General features: G+C 33.7%; 1 protein-coding gene across 1 annotated transcript in view; it reads right to left on the bottom strand.

Moving 5' to 3' along the window:
* LOC118188069 (delta(3,5)-Delta(2,4)-dienoyl-CoA isomerase, mitochondrial-like) overlaps positions 1–20,603 on the bottom strand; it is a 199,997-nt gene that overhangs the window by 16,104 nt on the left and 163,290 nt on the right. Inside the window, exons 3-4 of the mRNA XM_085809909.1 lie at positions 15,089–15,177; positions 455–582 (exon numbers count right to left, since the gene is read on the bottom strand). Of these exons, the coding sequence (XP_085666035.1) occupies positions 455–582; positions 15,089–15,177 (217 nt within the window). The remainder of the gene's footprint in view (positions 1–454; positions 583–15,088; positions 15,178–20,603) is intronic.

The following is a 20,603-nucleotide window of genomic DNA, read 5'->3' as shown; positions in this document are numbered from 1 at the left end:
ACAGTAAAGTATACCTTGTGTATTTAAATTGCAAAAAGTGATGTTCCCATGTTTTATCAAACATTTCTTACAGATGACAAGAATTCCTATCGTAAATAATTAAACAAACTTTTCCTGATGTATTTGAGAACATTATAGACACAAATTAAGCTAACCACTACCAACTACGATATCAGAATCATTTTACTAGAACAGATATTTCACAAAGTTATCAAGCATATGCATGTGTACTACCATACGTGAAAAAGCAGCAATATTAAGAAAATTTTCATACATATGCAGAAATATATAAGAAACATAGAATTGGAGAAGAGTAGCATTTATATTTAATTACCTTAATCATAAAAAGAGATTACATGATAAAAATATTGCAATTTTATCATGCTTTATATTACACATACTATGCATAAAGGAGTTTTGAGCTTTTTTAACATTTTAGAGGAGAGAAACTAACATTCTCAACAGCATTGAAAGATTCCTGGTACTTAGCAATGAGAGACAACAAAAATTTTGCTTTTCTTGCAACATCTCCCTTTCCTGCTACTTGCGAAGTAAGATCTTGCATATCAGAGTAATCCAAACCTATTATACAAAAAGTAAATTTATACATAAGTATATCTATATGGACGGCATAAAAATCAAATATACTCTATTAAAATGTCATGAAATAAAAATAAATAAAAACTACGGTATCTTCTTTATCTTAGCTTACCAATCAACTACAGATTCACACTAACTGTGCCTTAAAATACTAAGTTAATTGTTCATATAAATGATTAATTATATAAATTAATATGAATTAAAATTAATGGCTATTCAACATTTAAAAATATCAATGAACAGAATATGGATTTCAAGTTTATGTTGGCTTGCAATATTTGTTTCAGGTAATCCTCCGGAAGTTATACTAAATATTGTACTAAGCAGTACATTAATAACCAATTATGATAATGAATACCTACAGTAAAGATACAAATTGCAGTATATAAAGAATATGTTAAAATAAATGTGAATAATACTGTAACAATATTCAAAACAGACTTTATCACTTTGTTGCAACTATCCTACCTGGTGCTCGATGATGAGCAATACAAATCTGAGCTACAGCAAACATAATATTCACCGTATGATTAAAAACTGACATAAGACGTGGTAATGTGCACACTATTTTTCATTATTTTCAGTTTTTAAAGACTACTCAACATGCGTATTTTTACTCTTTTTATTAGAAATGGTATATGAAACTAAAGAAGTATTTAGCATCACATAATTATGTACGAAATCAATAAACATACATAAACACACCATCTACATTTCTAGTAACGTGTTAAGAAGAGCTTCAGCTAAAAACGTAGACGCAAAAATAAATAATCGGATACACTATTTAAACTGAAATCGGAAAACAGCATATAGTGACATTTTCAAAAGATAAAAACAACGAATTTTCCTGGCTAAACGATAAAAATAACGATTTTCCCCTATATAAGCTAATATAAAAGTACCACATAAAAGAACTGAGGAAGATGAAAAAGGGGAAAAGAGGGATATTTTCTCCCTACTTTCTGCATGCCTTTATGGTGTAACGGTAGCACACTCGGCGCGTATTCGAGAGGTCTAGGTTTGAGTCCCGGCGAGGGCATTGCTCATTTTGCGTGTTTCCTACTTAAAAACTCCTAATGACTCTACATCATTACAACTTTCTTTTTATCAGGTAACATGAAACTCGTCATTTGAATAAAATGAAAGAAAAAGAAAGATTTTTTTATGAAAAACTCCTGGTTGTTTAAACATATACCAGTACTGATTTTTCCCCTAAGAGATACTTATTTCATTGATATTATATGCAGATGTGTTTGAAAATAAGTACATCGGGCAAAAAATTAGTCATGTGGCATATTAAAGGAGTGTTAACAACAGACGTCTGTAGGCGTTTAAAAGAAGGATGGGAAGCTATACTGAAGGGCAGCATTCATAAACTCACACAAAACTGACGAGGACGCAGGAGCTACTTTTATTAACAATCTTGTTGATGACATCAAGAAATTTTTCAGGGACCTGAAATCTTATATCAACTCATCTAGTATTCAAGAAGTAGCTCAAATTATTCAAATTTAACAAATAGTTAATGCACTAGAATAACTGTGACACCAGATCCCAATAATAGCTAATTCCCATCTCAAGTGTTCTCCACTTTTTATGGCCATTTGGAATACCTGCATATTCGTGAACAAGAAAGATGAACTTCAAGAATTTATCCTTGATAATAATATTGATATTAGTCAGATCATGGAGACCCACGTTGAACCGAGTGACAATCTTAAGATCATAAATTTCCAGTCATACCACTGTGACCGCCTTACACACAGGGGCGCCGCAGTAGTAACTTTGGTCAGTTGTGTTCTCTCTTTCTGCCGTGTTAGGATAATAGCAAGGGTTATGAAGTTGTGATCATTTCAGTCACCCTTCTAAATTTTGGTGACATTTTACTACACCGATCGACAACACTTCCAGGTAACAAGTTGATAGATAATATCATTGCATTATTATTGCCAGATTGCTCTCCTATTATTCTGAGTGAATCTAAATGCTAAGCATTTTGACAGGAGATGCTGCCTACAGTAAAAGTAAAATTCAAACCACTACATCCTCAATAATCCTATCTGCATCTATGCTCCAGGGAAGCCAACTTATACGCCCCTTATTCCAGATCGTACACCGGACATTCTGATATAACGCTCACAAATATGAATAATTCCATAGTCCTGGCACACGCTTCATTAAGATCCCAGCTCCAACCATTTTTCAGTCATAGCCAAATTAGAACAATAATCCAAAATTCAAAGTCATCATTCAGTACAGACTCTACCTCAATATCATTCTTTACTGCCCTCCCAAATGCTACAAACTCTCGAATCAAAGTGATATTGACTCAGCTATTGGGAACTCCACTACAAGGCTAAATAAAATCTATCACGAAATAATTCAGTTGATTCTAAAGCGTTTTATTGGCTACAGGCTCCAACAGATATTCATGTGATAATTCTTACTTCTGAAGCTAAAATTATTTCCATGATCAGTTCCCAAAAAGCCTGTGGAATAGACGAGACAAATAATACGATCCACAATCTGCTAAAGATTTTTTTTTTTTTTTTTTTTTTTTTGTGCTTATTACGTGCTCCGTCCTTAGGCACTACACGGAAAGGGAGGGATGCCCCGTGGAGGTCTTTTTAAGGGAAACTGGCTCGTAGCCACGTTACACATGGAAAAAACCACCAAAACGTCCATGCAGCCAGCCCGTTCGCCGGGACTCGAACCCCGGACCGAACTACCAGTGTTCAGCGGCTTTTACCGCTCGGCCGCTGGTGGGGCGCTAAAGAATATTATCACAGAATTATTGAATTCATCAATATTTTAAACGCATGCCTCACAATGAACTATTTCCTTGCGTCATGGAAAACACCAAGATTGCCCTACTATCTAAGCTTAACAAGAACTATAGCAAACCTGGGGGTCATAAGCCTTTCAGCTTACTGTTAGTTTAAATTTATCAGCAGCCCATTCTACATCCAACGAAACCGTACATTGGCTTTTTATCCAGTGAAGAGTTTAAGTTTCGAAAAGACTTATCTATGGCTTTCGAGATGAGATAAGTCTTTTCAGTTTGCGAGAATCGCTGAGTTTATCGCAACTACTCTCCATCACAAGAAGCACACAATTGTTCTTATACCGTATGTAGAGAATGAATTCGATCAGTTGTACTTAGGAAATATAAAATTTAACGTTTTATAAGGTCCCTGTAGAGGAAAAGGGCCAATCAGAAGAATGTTCATCATGCTAAAACAACATTTTATACAAAGCGTTCCATATTTTGCTCAAAAACATTAACGACTTATCAGCAATTAATAATTTCTTGAGGTCAGCTACAAAGTTAACAAATAATGCTGTTTTATCTTTCGCCATTTTTAGGAACTTTTATTTAGCTCACTCATAATGTTTGTCGCTATGGTCGGAAGTTTGTCGTCGATTTTTAACTTACTTCCTGATAAGCTATCGAATTCAATTTTTTACACACACTGTTTGTGGATTAACAATGTAATGTGGTGAAAGGACTGTTTCAAAGTTCGATTTAAATTTTTTGAATTTAATGTTTAAACGATTTTTCGCACATATCTTCGTTTAACGAACAAACTAAACAATCTGAGAAACTTACGGTTTGCACCATTAGATAGAGAGGGAAAAAAATCTTTTAAATGAAATTTGTATTACGTTTTTAATGTCCTTTCTGTTTTCTTGTCGAATTTTCGAAACTCTAAATTTTTCGACAACTTGACGTTTGTGATTTTAAAACTTAATCATCTAAAAATGTATTGGTTGCAAAATTTTCAATTTTACAAAGATAACAAAACACACTCTTCGCCCTCCTTTAAAATAATGATACAAAAATATAAACTGGGCAATTTTCTGTATTTGTTTTTTAAAATTACGCTATATTGTAACAGAGAACTGCCTCTTAATTCGGCATTGCAGGGAAAGTAGTTTCGAGGTTATGATTTTACAGCGTTATTTTAATGTTTTCAATTTTACAAGTTTATAAACGTTTTTCTCGGCATTTCATTATAAGAGATAATTTTCTTAATTTTATTGGGGTATGCAATATTACATTCTTTCATGGAACTTTTAAATTTTAACATTCAAAAATGTATCTTTTATAAAGGTTTGAAATTTTCAAAGTTATGAAATAAACGTTTCCAGAAGACGAGAAAATTGTTGATCTTAAAGAATCTGATAGAACACAGTCATGTTTTCAAAACTGATCTTGAATTAGTGAAAAGTATAATACGCACAGCTGTAAAAACGAAGTCGTATGTAGACTGTGCTCGCTACAACATCAAAGGAAGGTTTGTCGAAAAGAAAGGCAGTGCTGCGTAAGTTGTAAAGAGAACCATAAAAAGTTATTTCGCGACTGCAATGTCTAACCCGACGAAATTCAATTCATTAAAGACCACTTACATATTTGAGCATTTCTAAGTTTAAATCGATTCTGTTACGGCACTACGGCCCAGACATTTTGTATTTGATATTGTTTTTACTTCTGACTGTTTTAATTGGGCTTTTTATCTGTCTGGTCCTTTGCAGACGACGTAATAGTGTTTTTATTTGAAGACAAGACTTGTTGATTTTATCGTATATACAGGATTATATCACATAAATAGGATTTTACTAACTAAAAGGTTTGTAGGATTTTATTGATTTTAACTTTGAAAATTTTGCTGTTTCTTTATATATGATTGGACTTTCACTGATTGTAATGATCATTTTAAGTATAAATCTTAATTAAGCCGCCGTAGTAATTTATCAAGCCGCCGTCGTTAAGCTCTCTTCGATAGATAAAATACTAGCATGTACTCCTGTCATTATCCTTATACAAGAACAATACTGTATTAATGGCACCCTTGTCCATACAAATCGACACTGGAGAGTAGTCCATACAAAAGGGGGAGGGCAGCCACAATAGCTGCAAATTTAAAAACTGATTTTATCGGCTATTAAGCCGCAGGTGTTGTTACTTCAATCATTGCAAACATTCAGGGTATAACCTGCATGCAAGAACCATGCAGTGAAAATTTTGGATTTTACCAACCTTGGTCTAAAAGGTGCAATGTGGGATAATTACAAAATATATCGAATACACAAGGATTAGATGGACTGATCACGAAATGTGATGTAGAATTAACCCGCAGTGTGAACAAGAGGTTGAAAAAGAAGAAAAAACAAATAATACTATTTCATCATGGTCCCTGGAACTCTTGAAAACTAAAACGGTTTTATATGAAAATTATTCAAGGCTTTTTTTTTTTAATTTATTGTATAATATGTGTTTTAATTACAATATTTTTGGGGGACTTGAGAAACTGCTAAATTAGTTTTGATTCCAAAGAAGAAGATTAGTAGCTATATATTAATATGCCTTTTGAAGATCCTAGGGAAAATTTTAAGTAAACTGATATTAAAAAGACTACAGTTTTTGTTTATTATTTATTTGATATTTACAGACTACAGTAAAACCATGTGGATTATACGATAAAACATATATGTTTTATCTTATAATCCACATGGTTTTACTCTCCCGCCAAAGCACAGAGCATTACGATATAGTTACATAAGAATCATTATCAGTTACATAAGAAACGATCAAAAACGAGAACCCGAGGTCGCAATCTCGTTCGACGTGAGTGTTGCTTTTGACTCTGGTCCCCCTTCATAATCTATCGATATGGGAGTTTCAAGGAAAACCTTTAATAACAATATTTTATAATTATTTTACAGAACACTAGAAAGTCAGCAATCTAAGTCAACAAGTTTTTTTTTCTATAATAGTCAGCAGTCTAAGTCAACAACAACATCTTGGACGTGTGATGCATGGAACATTTCGAATTTAACTCCCTAAAGCATAATGACATTTTTCTAATTAGTTTTATTGCTCTAGGGGGACCATATGATGTACAAAACCCGTTACATTAACAGGAGCCTTAGATTAACGGGAAAACGTCGGGGCAGACAAGCCAGAATTTACGCGGAAAACCACCGATGGATTATGGTCCAGTGGAAATTCAAAAGAACCCAGAAAGGCTTAAGTAAGCGGCCGACGACAGAAGAATGCCCGCAGCCCCAGAGGAAGTCCAGACGAATTATAGTCAAAGCCTAGAAGCTCAAAATATCAACGGATGAACCGCGGAATCATAGTCGCAGAAAACAAATTCTTCACACAACTAACTTTCCCTTTCTGGCAGGAATTTCTCCAGAAGAGACTGCATGAATATCGCCCTTAAGTATAACAGTTGCTGTTTATATTTTGCCTCAAGCGAGGATATCTTAGATTTTATGCAACAAGAAGCTTTTTAATTTAGTTATGTATTTATCTGAAAAATTTTAAGTTTTTAGCATAAACATGATACTGTGATTTTAGTCGAAGAGGCTGTTTTGAGAAAATTTTGGCACATTTGTAGAGTAAAGGGCAGAATGAGTATTCTTTTGAATGTAAAGGAAATTTTAAATCTTTTTCATAATGTATATTTGTTAATTGTTGTGTGAAAGTAAAGTGTTCTGTTAATTGTTTTGTAAAACTTAAACGCTCTGATGTTGTGAATGATAAATTTTAAGCTAGCAAAGTAATAACAAGTTAAAGTAAATGCTAGCATAGTGAATGTAAGTTGTTAAAAGTTAGGCTATCTAGCCAATACGAAAGTTTTAATGAAATTTAAGCCTAAAACATTAGATCCATGAATAGGCGCTCATTGAGGTCTAGTGTGACTAAGTTATTAACATGGAGGATTTCGGTTAGGAGGTAGTTCGCGAAAAACTCCGTACATTTTCACATGCGCTTGCATACAATAAAATGCTGGAAAGCAGGGGTGAGAAATTGATTGTAAAGAAACTGCAAAGTGTAAGAAAGGTTTTGATGAAATTTTAAAGATATGTTTGTAGAGACATTAGGTATATTTTCGGAAGCAGAAAAGGTGAAAAATTAGCAACGCCTTCGCCGGGAATCGAACCACGGATCTCTGGAATACCGGCCCAGCGTGCAGAACCACTACACCACGAAGGCACGCTAGGAAAGTGGGAGAAATACCTTATATACTCACGTTTTTAAAGGGAAACTGGGGTTTCCAGGGGACCCAATCGCCAAATCCTGGATGTGGAGAAACCTCGTCCAACTCCCTTTTAGTTCGGGCGCCACTTGAGAGACATTAGGTATATTTTTGGAAGCAGAGAAGATGAAAAATTAGCAATGCCTTCGCCAGGAATCCAACCACGGACCTCTGGAATACCGGCCCAGAGTGCAGAACCACTACACCACGAAGGAACGCTAGGAAAGTGGGAGAAATACCTTATATGTTTTCTAAAATATTTTTTTCTCCCACAAACCTGGAAGATCAAACTAAAAATACTGATGACATGAAGTTCTGTCCATGGGAACTGAAACTTCTGTAAAGTTTAAAATTTAATTTTATGTATTTAAACTCGTGTTTTTGTAAAAGTTGGCTCAATATTGTATGTTTAGAAGTTAGCATGTTTCAGGCTGCGCGTGCACACTAAGTTTAGTTCCTGCAAGCTTTGATAGTTGCCAATTATTCGGCTTTACATTATATCGCTGCTGATATGTTGATTTTACCGCTCGGGTAGACTTACTGAACAAGCTTCTAGTAAGATCTAAATTGTGTAGTCTTTGACTACTGTTACAAATGTTAACTTAAATTTGACAGCTTCTGTTTAGTTCTGTCACCACCAGTTGCTGTTTCTGTTTAATTCTGTCACCACGAATTGCGGCTGATATTGTTGACACAAGAAAGTGCACTTTTGTTCTCACTTCTGTTTAATAAAAAATGCTACTAAAACCCTATCATGATTTCGAGTTTCTTCAGATCTAACAATAAATCGCTTTATGTCTGAAGGGGTTTATTAGTTCCAGATCAAGTAAAACCCTAAATATTTGTATTTTATTATGTTTTTAATTAAGAATTTTTAATTCACTTCTAATGATTATTATAACAATGCATCTTTTGTGTTTAATTTGTCGATATACGATTACTTAAATTACTAAAATCAACCTTTTTGAGTGTTTTTGAAGTTGTAAGAAACTATTTGCTCACATCAACATTAATTTTAAAATTCTATATCAGTGTAGAGACATTACGTATTCTGGAAGCAGGCAAGATGAAAAATGAGCAACGCCTTCGCCAGGAATCGAACCACGGACCTCTGGAATACGCGCCTAGCGTGCAGACCACCACACCACAAAGGCATGCTAGGAAGGCGGGAGAAATACCTTATATACTCTCCCTTTTAAAGGACGACTGGGGGTTTTAGGGAACCCAATCGGGAAATCAAGGGTGTGGAAAATCATCATCCACCACCTTTTTAGTTCGGACGCCACTGTAGAGATATTAGGTATTTTGGTAGCAGGCAAGATGAAAAATGAGCAGCGCTTTCGCCAAGAATAGAACCACGGACCTCTGGAATACGCGCCCAGCGTGCAGACCACCACACCACGAAGGCGGGAGAAATACCTTATATCAGTATGTTTAATTTTAAAATTCTTTTTCAGTAAGTTACAATAATAATAAAAAGGAATTATAATAAATATGTTTTATAGTTCCCTTTGGTGTAACTCGACAGACTTGGCAATCCTAGGCTTCAAAGATGTGAACTCGAAACGAAAGTCATATTGTTAAGATTCCCGAAATTAAATATGGGAAGTTTTATGGGAACTGTATTTCTTAGTTTTATTTCTGGAATTCATACGAAGTAGCTATTCACAATAACGTTTCTTTAAGTAAAGAAGTTTTATTATTTGAAAACGTTTTTAAGAAGCACCGCATTTTTAACAATGCCGGAAGTTTTGTTAAAAAAACGAAAAAAATATTACTTAATTAATTGTTCAAAGAAAAATTCGGAAGACTAAATTTTATTATAAGAACTCAAATGAATACACATTTGTTGATTAATGCTTTCAAAACATGTGTTCGTAGTAGCGTTAAGGAGAATTTGAAATTCAAATTCGATCATTAGGTCTTGCAGCAAGCACTCATAGCAGTCTACTTTGTCCGCGCTGATATTAAAAAATATTCCAAAAGAGTTAAATTTGAATTAAATAGGGAACGCAGATCTCAAGAGTTATTTGATACAGAAAGACTTAGCTGAATTTTTGAGAAAGAAAGTAGAAATCAGAGAAGCGTCATCCTTTTTAGGAAATTCACAAAACTTAAAACGAAATAAAATTTCTGTTCATAATAACCGAACGAGTCGAAATTTACAGAATAAAAATTATGTACACTCAAAATGAAACCTTTCGAAAGCCCCCCCCCCCTATCGCGCATTCCAACAGCGATTGCTTTAACAACGACTGAAGCATCTAGAAATCTGACGTAACTCGAAAACGTCCTTTGTCGTCAATAAAGGAATTCGTTAAAAGCACAAGGACGATGTTGTATTTGGGCGTTGACATATCTCAAGATTTTGATAGGAAAAAGATCAGTTACGCAAAATTTATAAGAAACCTCACAATCAATTAAAACATGCCATAAGGCTGAACCGACGATAAATTCAATCGAATCAACAGTAAAGAAACGGAACGCCAGTTAACTACGGGGCTGTCGTTGCATTGCTTCGAAAAATAAAAATGTGAAGTGTACCCAAAATTGCGAAAGGAGGAAAATCGTCGCCAGTTTTATTACAAACATTTAGTAAAACAAATCAAGTAAAGGAAATTATAGGAGTGGTTAAATGAAAGCAAGAGTAACAGCACGGTTATGAAAAAGAAAACTGCAGTCTCTTAGGGTTGACTGAAGGTTACTGACGTGAAACATACCAGATTTATGAGTTTGGAAGCGAACGCCAACTTAAGCAGCTGTATAACGCGGTTCCGTTTGATTTGCAGAATAGAATCATATCCTACTTTAAAAATTAGAAAAGAAGCGATGGTAGCTGATGCGATTACGCATGACCACATTGAAATTCCTTCTCAGCGGATAAGAAATACAGTTTTGGGTAAGGGAATTAGCGGATACTGAGACTTCAAAAGAACTACATATTTTGATCGGATTAGATTGCATTTGAGAAATTTTATATGAAAGAATAAGCTTAGAAAAATTATTGGTTATTAAGAACAGTTTGTTTGGCTTATAATTCAAAGTAAAGAAATAAGTTATCATAGAAATTGCAATTGTGTTAAAAGAAATTGTTTATAACTAAACGGAGAACCAGAAATCGAGAGGGTTCGGAATTTGTGTGATTTGGAAGCTATTATAATAACTCAGGAAACAGAAATTATACGATCAGATGCAGATGTCATAGATATATTTGGGATTTATCATGCATAAAAATGGAAGATATGAAACTAAATTACTGTGAAAAGAGGCCTGTAACACAATGAACAGTAACTGTGAGGTTGCAGAAAAACGTTTGATAAGTTTAAATAATTAAATTTATGGGCATCTGTACCTTCATAATAAACAGATTATTAATAAGCAATTAAGGAATGCTATTGCCCAGCAAGTTGAATTTCATGCGGATGGTGATAGAAAAATCGGGTATTTTATGCCTCTACATACCGCTCCTACTCAGTTCCATCTCTGGTCGTATTCTTTTACAAAAATTCAACACAAGGGACTTGTAAATATTATTGTGATTTTCTACTATTATTCTACGTTTTTAACATATTTATTTTATTTTTATGTGCATTATTGTATTTTTAACAGAAGATTGAAGTTTCCTAGGGATCTGAGCCTCCGTACTTGACCTGCTGCACTAAAACTCAAGAAAATTGCTCTCCACAGATTATTGCTCCTGCCTATGCCATATTATTGCTTCATTTATTGACGTCCTTCCGGATTTTAGACTGGATTTTACGAACTTCACGTCTTCGAGGATATAAAAATTCACGAGACATATAGAAGTAAAGTGTCCTTTTCAGGACCGAGTGGCTTCTTATTCAGGCAAATCTGCACTGCACTGCACTCACTTTTCAGGAGACTGCATCCTGCCATCGCTGCCATAAAATCTTGCCTTGCTCTGTCGCTTCTTCTTCTCTTTGTTAGAATAGTTATGAAGTTGAAAGATTAAATTTAACCTTACTTTAATTTAAATCATTATTGGATATGTAGTTTTTGGAGAATCTGAAAGAATAATGATCTGCCATTTGCAGTGAATAAAGATATGGAGCTATAAAGTTAAATTCTTCTGAGTCGTCATTGGGTGTCTTACTTACACTCAGCTATAACAATGTCCGGATTCTGATGCCAAGCTTCGTCACTCCTATGCCTGCCTACCACAATATTACATATATATATATGTAAGAGATAATAAAATACGATAGCTGCTTTAAGAATAAATGGCGACCTCAAAATTAACTATTCTAGATTTGGTGTTCTCCCAAATTCGAGATTGTTCCATGTTATATAAAATCTAAAATTAACCAGTCATAGTCTACCTCTACAACTGCATTAATTTACGTATAAATACCGCTGCCGAGTTAATTACGTCTTTCCTTTTATAAGGTATTTCTCCCACTTCCCTAGCGTGCCTTCGTGGTGTAACGGTAGCACGCTGGGCCGGTATTCCAGAGGTCCGTGGTTCGATTCCCGGCGAAGCCGGTTGCATAGTTTTCATCTTTTCTGCTTCCAGTTAACCTAATGACTCTACACTTTCCCTAGCTTCCGCCTTGTAAACTTCTCTATGCTATTATGCCCTCCTTTGTTCTGATTCTAAGATGATATAACGTGCATATAAAAAATATTGTAACTGCTTATGATCTAGAAATATCCTGTCTACTAAGAAATGATTTGATATGTACGAAAATAAATATTGGTGATATACAGAAATCCAGTTTCGTTATCTTCGTCTCTACGCTTTCAACCCGGCCGTGACGACTGCAAGCTTATTCCTCCTACGCATTAAATCATCACATATATATAGTATCAAAACATTTTTTTTTATTTAAAAACATAATTATTCCAAGCATTTCCGAGCAATATGCTGCTGAAAAGTGATCAATATAGACAAAAAGTAAGACATTTAGAACGAATTTTTCACAAAGACTAAAAAGAAGTGAAACCCAATACCGATAAGTTTCAAAATACTCTTTAAATATGCAAATAAGAATTTAAAAAATGTGAAACTAAAAATTGCATAACTAAGTAAAAAATTAGAAAAAAAATACCAAAACCAGAAAAAAAATAAGAAACAGAAGGAATTCAGTCAAATCTGATATAATGTTACCAAGAGGAGGAGGATACATCAGGCTCGATTACAACCCCTTCCACTTGAAAACCACCGCGTTTGTGTATCCAAAATTATCTGATGAGCTATCTTAAATATTTAATTCTAACAGTTCATCTGAAAATTCTGAAGTCTACCCGGACGCAGCGTAAAAATTCCAAATTCAGTAAAAAATGCCTAATTAAATTCTTTTGCTTGATTTGACATTGGAATTTTAACGTTGCGTTGGGGAGGACTTCAAACTTTCCAAATGAACTGTTACAATTAAATACTTCAGAATAGTTCATCAGCTAATTCTGCATACAGAAACGCAGTGGTTTTCAAGCTGAAGGGGACTGTAAAAGCCTGATGAATTCCCCTCTTGATAATGTTATATCAGATTTGATTAATTTGTTTTCTTTTGTATTTTTTCTGCTTTTGGTATTTTTTACTAGTTTTTTTTGTAATTTTTAGGTTTTAGTTTCACATTTCTTCAGTTCTTTTTTGCATATTTATAGGGCATTTTGAGATTTACTGGTAATGAATTTCACTTCTTTTGGGTCTTTGTGCAAAACTAGTTTTCAGTTTCTCACTTTTTGTCCATATATAGGTAAGATATAATAAAATACGATGTTACGTTAAGAAATAATTAGCGACCTTAAAATTGACTATTCTAAATTTTATGTTCTCCCCCTAAGTTTACCTATCTCCCAAATTCGAGATCTTTCTAAATTACATAAGACTGCTTGAAAAGAGAACTAAAACCTAAAATTAACCAATCGCACCTTAACTTTTCATATGCAACTAAGTAGTGTAAATACTGCGTCACGAGCAATGACGCCTTCCTTTTCCTAACTTCTGCCATGCAAACAACTCTGTGCTCTTTTGCTTTCTTGTCTAAGATGCTTACGTCGAATCAGCTATGATTGAAATGTAATTTGTCTGCCAGAGATGATTTGAAATGTGTAAAAATAAAAATGGAGATTCGCCGAAATTAGTTCTGTCAACATCTTCTTTCTGCCTTTTCCACTCAGCCATCACGACTACGCCTTAAAATATCACATACATATATATGTATGTGTGAGATAAAAATATGAAAGAAAATAACTAACTAAACTGACAACAGACCTTTTAATTTAAATACTCGTATATTCCCCTTAAAAAATCCGTGCTGCAGCATTTGTGTCATCATTTTTATCTGCAATAGCTTTTATCCAATCATTATTTAAACCCAAAGCAATGGAAATGAGCCTATAAATACTTCATCTGTGTTATAAACACTTACTTTATACCAATACTCGTATATCCCCTTCAAAAATCCGTACTGCAGCATTTGTGTCATCATTTTTATCTGCAATGCTGTGAGCTTTTATCCAATCATGATTTAAACCTGAAGCAATGGAACTGAGCCCATAAATACTTCATCTGCTTTATAAGCACTTACTTTGTACCCTGCAAGCACATAATTAATCGCTGAACAGTTTCCTCGGTTCTCTAAAAATGTGATTTGTTTTACATAATGGTGCGGCTTGAAGATTGTACACATTCTGTTGTGCCAATCGAGAAGCTATGTCTTAATAGATTAGTCGTCAAGTAATAAATTCTTTCTTTGATTATCCATTTATTTGTAGTTTTTCCAAAACTTCATCCATACTACACAATCAGTATTTCAGCCATTCCCTAGCTTCATTTCACTCACGACTGCTAAACAATTGGTTTCATCTTCCACCCAAAATTATTACAAGATTAGTAAGTCGGCAAGACATCAAGCCTGCGTGTGCCATTCCGTGTGTTTCTGCATGCGTCATGCGTCATCGAAACGTGTTTCTTCTTCAAAACAACTAAAGCAAGTGTGTTACAAGTCTTGAATATTTAACGGGATGAGCCTTTCAAGTCTACTACAGTCAAATTCAAATCAATGTATGAGGAAAGAAAAGAAGTGTTCGCTAAGTTTTTTAAGTATTTAATTAAAATTAGAAACTATCAGATCTATTGTTAATTTAGTTTTTTTTCTTTCATATTTTATATCTTACATACATAAATATAATCATTTAAAAATTACGCTTAACAACTGCCTATAGGTAAACGGTTTGACGAAAATAATGAGCATTTAGAATCAGTTGAATTGACACATAATTACTTGCAACTGGAAAATTACAATATGACATTCTACATAAATATTTTTGTAGTGGAAAGTAGAAGTTGATGCATTATTTAAAGTTATGTAATTAAAGATTAATATTTGTACTTCGTTTAGCTTCCTGAGTAATGTAACAATATCCGTAAGCATAACATTAAAAACACTTTTAAATATTTTGAATTACTAACATACCAGCTGAAAATAGTTGCCCTGAACCTGATATTATCACGGCTCTGCAATATCGATCATCACGAATTTTTCTGAAACAATCTAGCATCTCCCTAAAAACAAAAAGAAATATTATACATATATATGAATATTCAGTATTTTAAAAGAAGAATATGAAAGTTGCACATATCCTTGTTATGATTTACCCTACATTCAAACTGAAGGCAGAAAACTAATAAAGTACTGCAATCATATACAAATTATGATTTATACAGATTTTAGCAAAGTTTTTCACTTCACTGTAACTGTGTCAATTTTCTACTAAACAACAACAAACTCTTATAACCGCTCCTGCTACTGAAAGCAACTGCGGTGTTTTGTAACGATTGCTACCAGTAAGTGGGTTTGAATCCACGCTTCTAAACACTGCGTTATCTCACTCCGGATTAGGCAGGAGGAGACAGGTGCTAACTACCAAGGTGGGCAAAAGCCAATAGGGCTGAAACAAAGCAGAGCACGTCAGCTGAGCAAAAGGAGCCTAAAAAAAAAAAAAAAAAAAAAGGCCAAGCGGCTAAAAGAGGAGGGGGTGCCTTCCGGTTAAAAAGACAAGAATTATTTTCTACGAAAGAATAACATATTGAGAAAACGTTTCTTTTTGAACATTCTGGTGTAAGAACTAGATACACCATAGAAGGGGGCGGAGATTGCTCTGGTCAACCTTTCCCAACCAAACTAAACACGTACTCATTCTCTTTCATTTGGTAGAATGACTATTCAAAATTGCTTTTCTTAAAAGTGCTGGGCTTGTATTACACTGATGATACTTTTTAACGTCGATCCTGAATTTCAGTTCTAGTATTAGTAGATCCTGTACCAAAATGTTAAGTGTCGCAACAGAAAGTGACTGCGCATATGTATAAAGCTGAGTATACAGCTTAAGAGAGAAACCTAAAAATTAATTTGAATATTTGTATGACCTTGCGATTATTCATCTTCAAATTTTTAAGCTAAATTGAGTTATGTGCTCAGTTTCTTTTCAATATTTAACAACCGTATTAAAACTGCTTTATCCTCCTATGCAAAACGTTAAATTTCGTAAACGTAGAGAAAAACAGCATTAAAAAATCAGAAGCAACTCTACTGTTTTATATTTTCCCCTTTCTGTACGGGCCAAGGAAAACCTTAAAATAAATATTTCGTTTGACAAAAATATGTAGTTTTGTAATTTAGCAAAGAAAGAACGAATTCATTTCATTTGAAAACGGAGGGAATTTTCAATATTCTATTAAATACAATACATAGTAACACCAATTTGCTTCTAAAGAATCCTGTGAATGCTAACAAATAATAATTGTGCATAACCCCTCTGAAAAAAAATTTTTTTTTTAAATTTAATATGAAGAAATAGGGTGAGACGTTCTCAGCCACCTTGTGAGAAGGTATTAAATATTTATCTTACTTCAGACATTATTAGTTAGATATTGACTACGTATTTATTAGCCTAACAACCAAACTACAGTACAAATAAATGCAGCTGAACAATCAAACTACAGTATACTTGGAGGCAGCCTTTTCTACTGCCATTCTTTGATGTAATAATGATTTCATAATAATTTAGTCCATAGACGTCTGGAATATTTAGCTGAAATCAGCACATTAAAAAGAAATGTCACAATTTTGTTCCCGCTACTCATAATCCGCATCAAAGCTCTTGTATTTCATTCCAATAGCATGTTCGCAGTTCCTTTTTTTATTTAAGTTATAGATATTAATTTTCCACTTTCTTCACTGCATGATTCTGATGCCACAGTTTAGGAAACAATGATGATTTCTGCTGCTTCAGGCACTGGAACAATAACAAACGCCAACACTGCTAAGGGGGGGGAAACGCCGATTTGGTCAGTATCGTGATCTTTATTTATTGTTTCGGTAGAAGTCATTTAATGTCTATTTTTAGATCCTCCCAAAGAGATGTCTTTGTTTTGTTGGAGGTGTTTCTAGCTTGCTCTGGCGCAGCCATGGAGGTAGGAAGTAAGATGGAGTCGCCCTAAACAAGTTTCTCCGTACCCTGCTCTGAAGCACCGGCGATCCCTACGTGGTGACCAAAACATTGGGTCATTTACCATTGAGTTCTATGGGATTTGACGCGTTCGGGTGTAAATATTTTGTAATTACGTCGCAAATATACATATAAATGTATATATTTTCTTTTTCTACAACACTTCAGAGTCCTAAGTATGTGAAAACAACATATTTTTAAACAACATTTCATTCTGAACGGAATTAAATGCTATACTTTTCACAGGACAGTTTTCTCAGAATGGTTTAATTTGAATGAAATATTTTCACAAGTTTTCGTTAATTACATTAGAAAAAAAATTAAGGTAATTCGATTTTATTCGGTTAAGGTACAAAAATTAAGATCAAAGTTTATTGTATTATTAATATTAAAATTATGCATTATTTCTTTTCTATTTATAGAGCTTCTTCCTAAAATACTTTCTTAAATATGACATGATTTTTTGGCTTCTTTTAAATCGAAAAATGTAAGTCAATTTATAATTAATGCTCTATTCGGTTCATTTTAAATTAGAGAATTAATTAAATAGGTATTAAATAGTATTTGATTTCTCTGAACATTTCTGAAAGGGAATAAAATAATTTTTTTTTTTTTTTTTTTTTTTTTTTTTTTAAGTATTATTTAAAACTTGTAACTGAGTTATTATAAAATGTAAGGGGAATAATTCTTTTAATTATACTTATCAGATTTTTTTTTTACCCTTCATTTCAACAATACATATTCCAAAACTCTTTATTACGTTCTTAAGTGCGCATCTCATAGCATTTGCTTTACAATACCTTTTAACAGATTGCTTTCCAATACGAACAATTCTTGCTTAAATAGTTTTATAACGTATTTGTCAACAGGATTTCAATTTATGTTTACAATTCATTATTAAGGTTATTATATATTTAGATAACATTTATAATCATTATAAATTAGATACATTTAATCATTAGATTTCTTCACAGTACTTTCACAGTTGTTTATAAGTGAATAAATTCTTCCTTTCAAATACATTTATAAATAATTTAATGAATATTTAAGTATTTTGTCAAAGGCAGATACATGCTTTTTGCAAGCACATGCATAAATACCCATACATATTTCCTATTTATCATTTCCGGCATGTGCAAATCTTTAATTTCTGTGTATTCACTATACTTTTCGTGTAAAGTAATTTACACTAATTTAGCATACACCCGAAAGTTTTACATAAAAAATATATATGAATATAATTTGAATGAAAATTATAAGTATTATTTTTAATACCCACTCAAAGGTCAGTTTTTCTTCAAAATCCCTCCACGATGGCATCTCTCTCTTTAGGCAGATAGCCCTTGCATGCGTTACTCTATTTAATAAAAACTTAATCTGACCTATGTGCCTAATTACAAATATTTTAACACACATAATTTTATATTTACATTTAGCCATCAAGTTTCAAACTTTTCAAATCTTCTAGAAAATAAATTTTGGCAGATCTGTTTTAGCAATTTTCTTAAAATCTATATTTTTGTAGTGCAACAGCTTAGAATTTTATAAAACAAATTCATAATCAAAATCGCTGTTGTTAGTTATCGAAAAATAACCAAGATGTGATTTTTGCGTAAATGTCAGTAAACTATACAAATTGCTATTATCCATCCCACTATGAATGTTTCTTTCATGCGAGAGTGTCCCTTTTTCGATTTCTATGGAACTGTCGTGTGTCGAAATACTATCAGAATCTTGTCAAGAGAGCTTCTGAATGTAAACAAAGAATACCCCGTCTGGTGACCCAAGCTTCAAAGCAGTGCTTCACTTCTAGCGCGGAATGGCCCCTCCTCCCTTTCCTACCTCCATGGGCGCAGCCCGCAAAAAGGCCATAGGGCGACGTAAAGTCTGCCTGGAGGGTCGGGCTGCGTCCCTCATATCATCCTCCCAAAGACACCACTTCAGATTCTACACTTGGGGTCAGGCTCAGCACGGGATTATCTTAGATACCTGAGCTTATTATTAATTAGAGAATGCCAGTCATCATGCAAGTGTCCAAGTATCCAGTCAGTTACTATCTGCAAACGTCAACAAAATGTTAAGCCAGCAGTCAGACGGCAATTATTACTCTAGCTCTAAAAATATTATTTCACAATCACAATTCCTTATATTACGTGAATGTTACATAGTACTGCCACGAATAACATATAATACTTTGCTCAAATGAAGAATAAAGTTAATTGCAAAATACGATGACATTACAGTCAGTAGTAGTCTTGTATAACACCCACAATAAAAAAGGATTAGAAAACTGTAGATGCCTGTTACACAAACCTACTCTATGCAGCCTTTGTATATTAACAAAAAAATTCATCATCATTTTTTTTAAATCACTGAAATTATGTTTTACATATCAAAAACTTTTTGTACTTACCATATTATTCGCGTATCCTCTCCGTCTTACTTCAGTCATTTCACTGTTAATAATCGAGCAAGAGAGGAAAATTACGTAGCATACCTTATTTATGAAGAAGGTCGTCACAGAAGAATTTAACAGACTGAAAAGTATATAAGAATGCAAGTACACTATATTATCGTTACATTATGCATTTCAAAGAAGTCATTTACGGTTATTGCCTTCAGGTGCTCTTCTTTTTACTTCCACACTATACACTGCTTACTATCCGCATCTTGAGCAATGCTACCATGAATAAAAAAATTTAAATTTCATGCTAGAAAAGGCTAAGAGAAAATGCCCAACAGAGAGAAATACGACAGTAAAACAGTATTTCTATTGATTGGTTAATTTTAGTTTTCCTGTGTACTCAGCATTCGCTCAGACAACACAACATGATATTAGATATAAGAATGCCTGAACAGTTTCATTTGCAAGTTACAATACAAATATCCTCTAAAATTTAATTCTTGCTGCACTTTTTAGAGAACTATTTCTTATATCAGTTGTTAGATGCATAATGAATCTAATTTTCATTTGTCGATGCCTTCAACGGAAACAAACTCAATAACTGTTCCGAGAGCAAATTTTATTCAACTTTTTAATTCGTATGAGCAAAATACTCTTCATTTTAAAAAATTCTGAAACATTTTTAATCGGGTGACATACCAAGTTCTGGATTGAAGATTCATTACTTTTGTTAGCTCACCTACAAGTTTACTTTTTTTAACTCTTTAAACATTGATATCCATACATCAATTTCAGTTCCAGAAAACGAAGAAGTCACTTCCATAGCTAGATCATCGTCAGTTTTTAAATAAAAAGTGTTTTATTGAAGAAGCGACAAACTCAGAGGGGTGACAGTAGGCATCAAGGGGCACAAAAATTTTCCATGAACCTGCTATCATACCATTCGGCGACACTTGAATTCAGTTGTTGTGCCGCTATATATAACCATATATGGTTCCAGCATGATGCCGCCTGAGCCCATTTTACTCTTCCGTTCGGCAACACTTGATTTCAGCACTTGGTCAAAGGTGGATAGG

Source organism: Stegodyphus dumicola, chromosome X2 (assembly GCF_044657685.1).
Source record: "Stegodyphus dumicola isolate Sdum_Otavi_A_Nest chromosome X2, ASM4465768v1".
Lineage (NCBI taxonomy): Eukaryota > Metazoa > Arthropoda > Arachnida > Araneae > Eresidae > Stegodyphus > Stegodyphus dumicola.
This window is presented reverse-complemented; position numbering and strand designations above follow the sequence as displayed.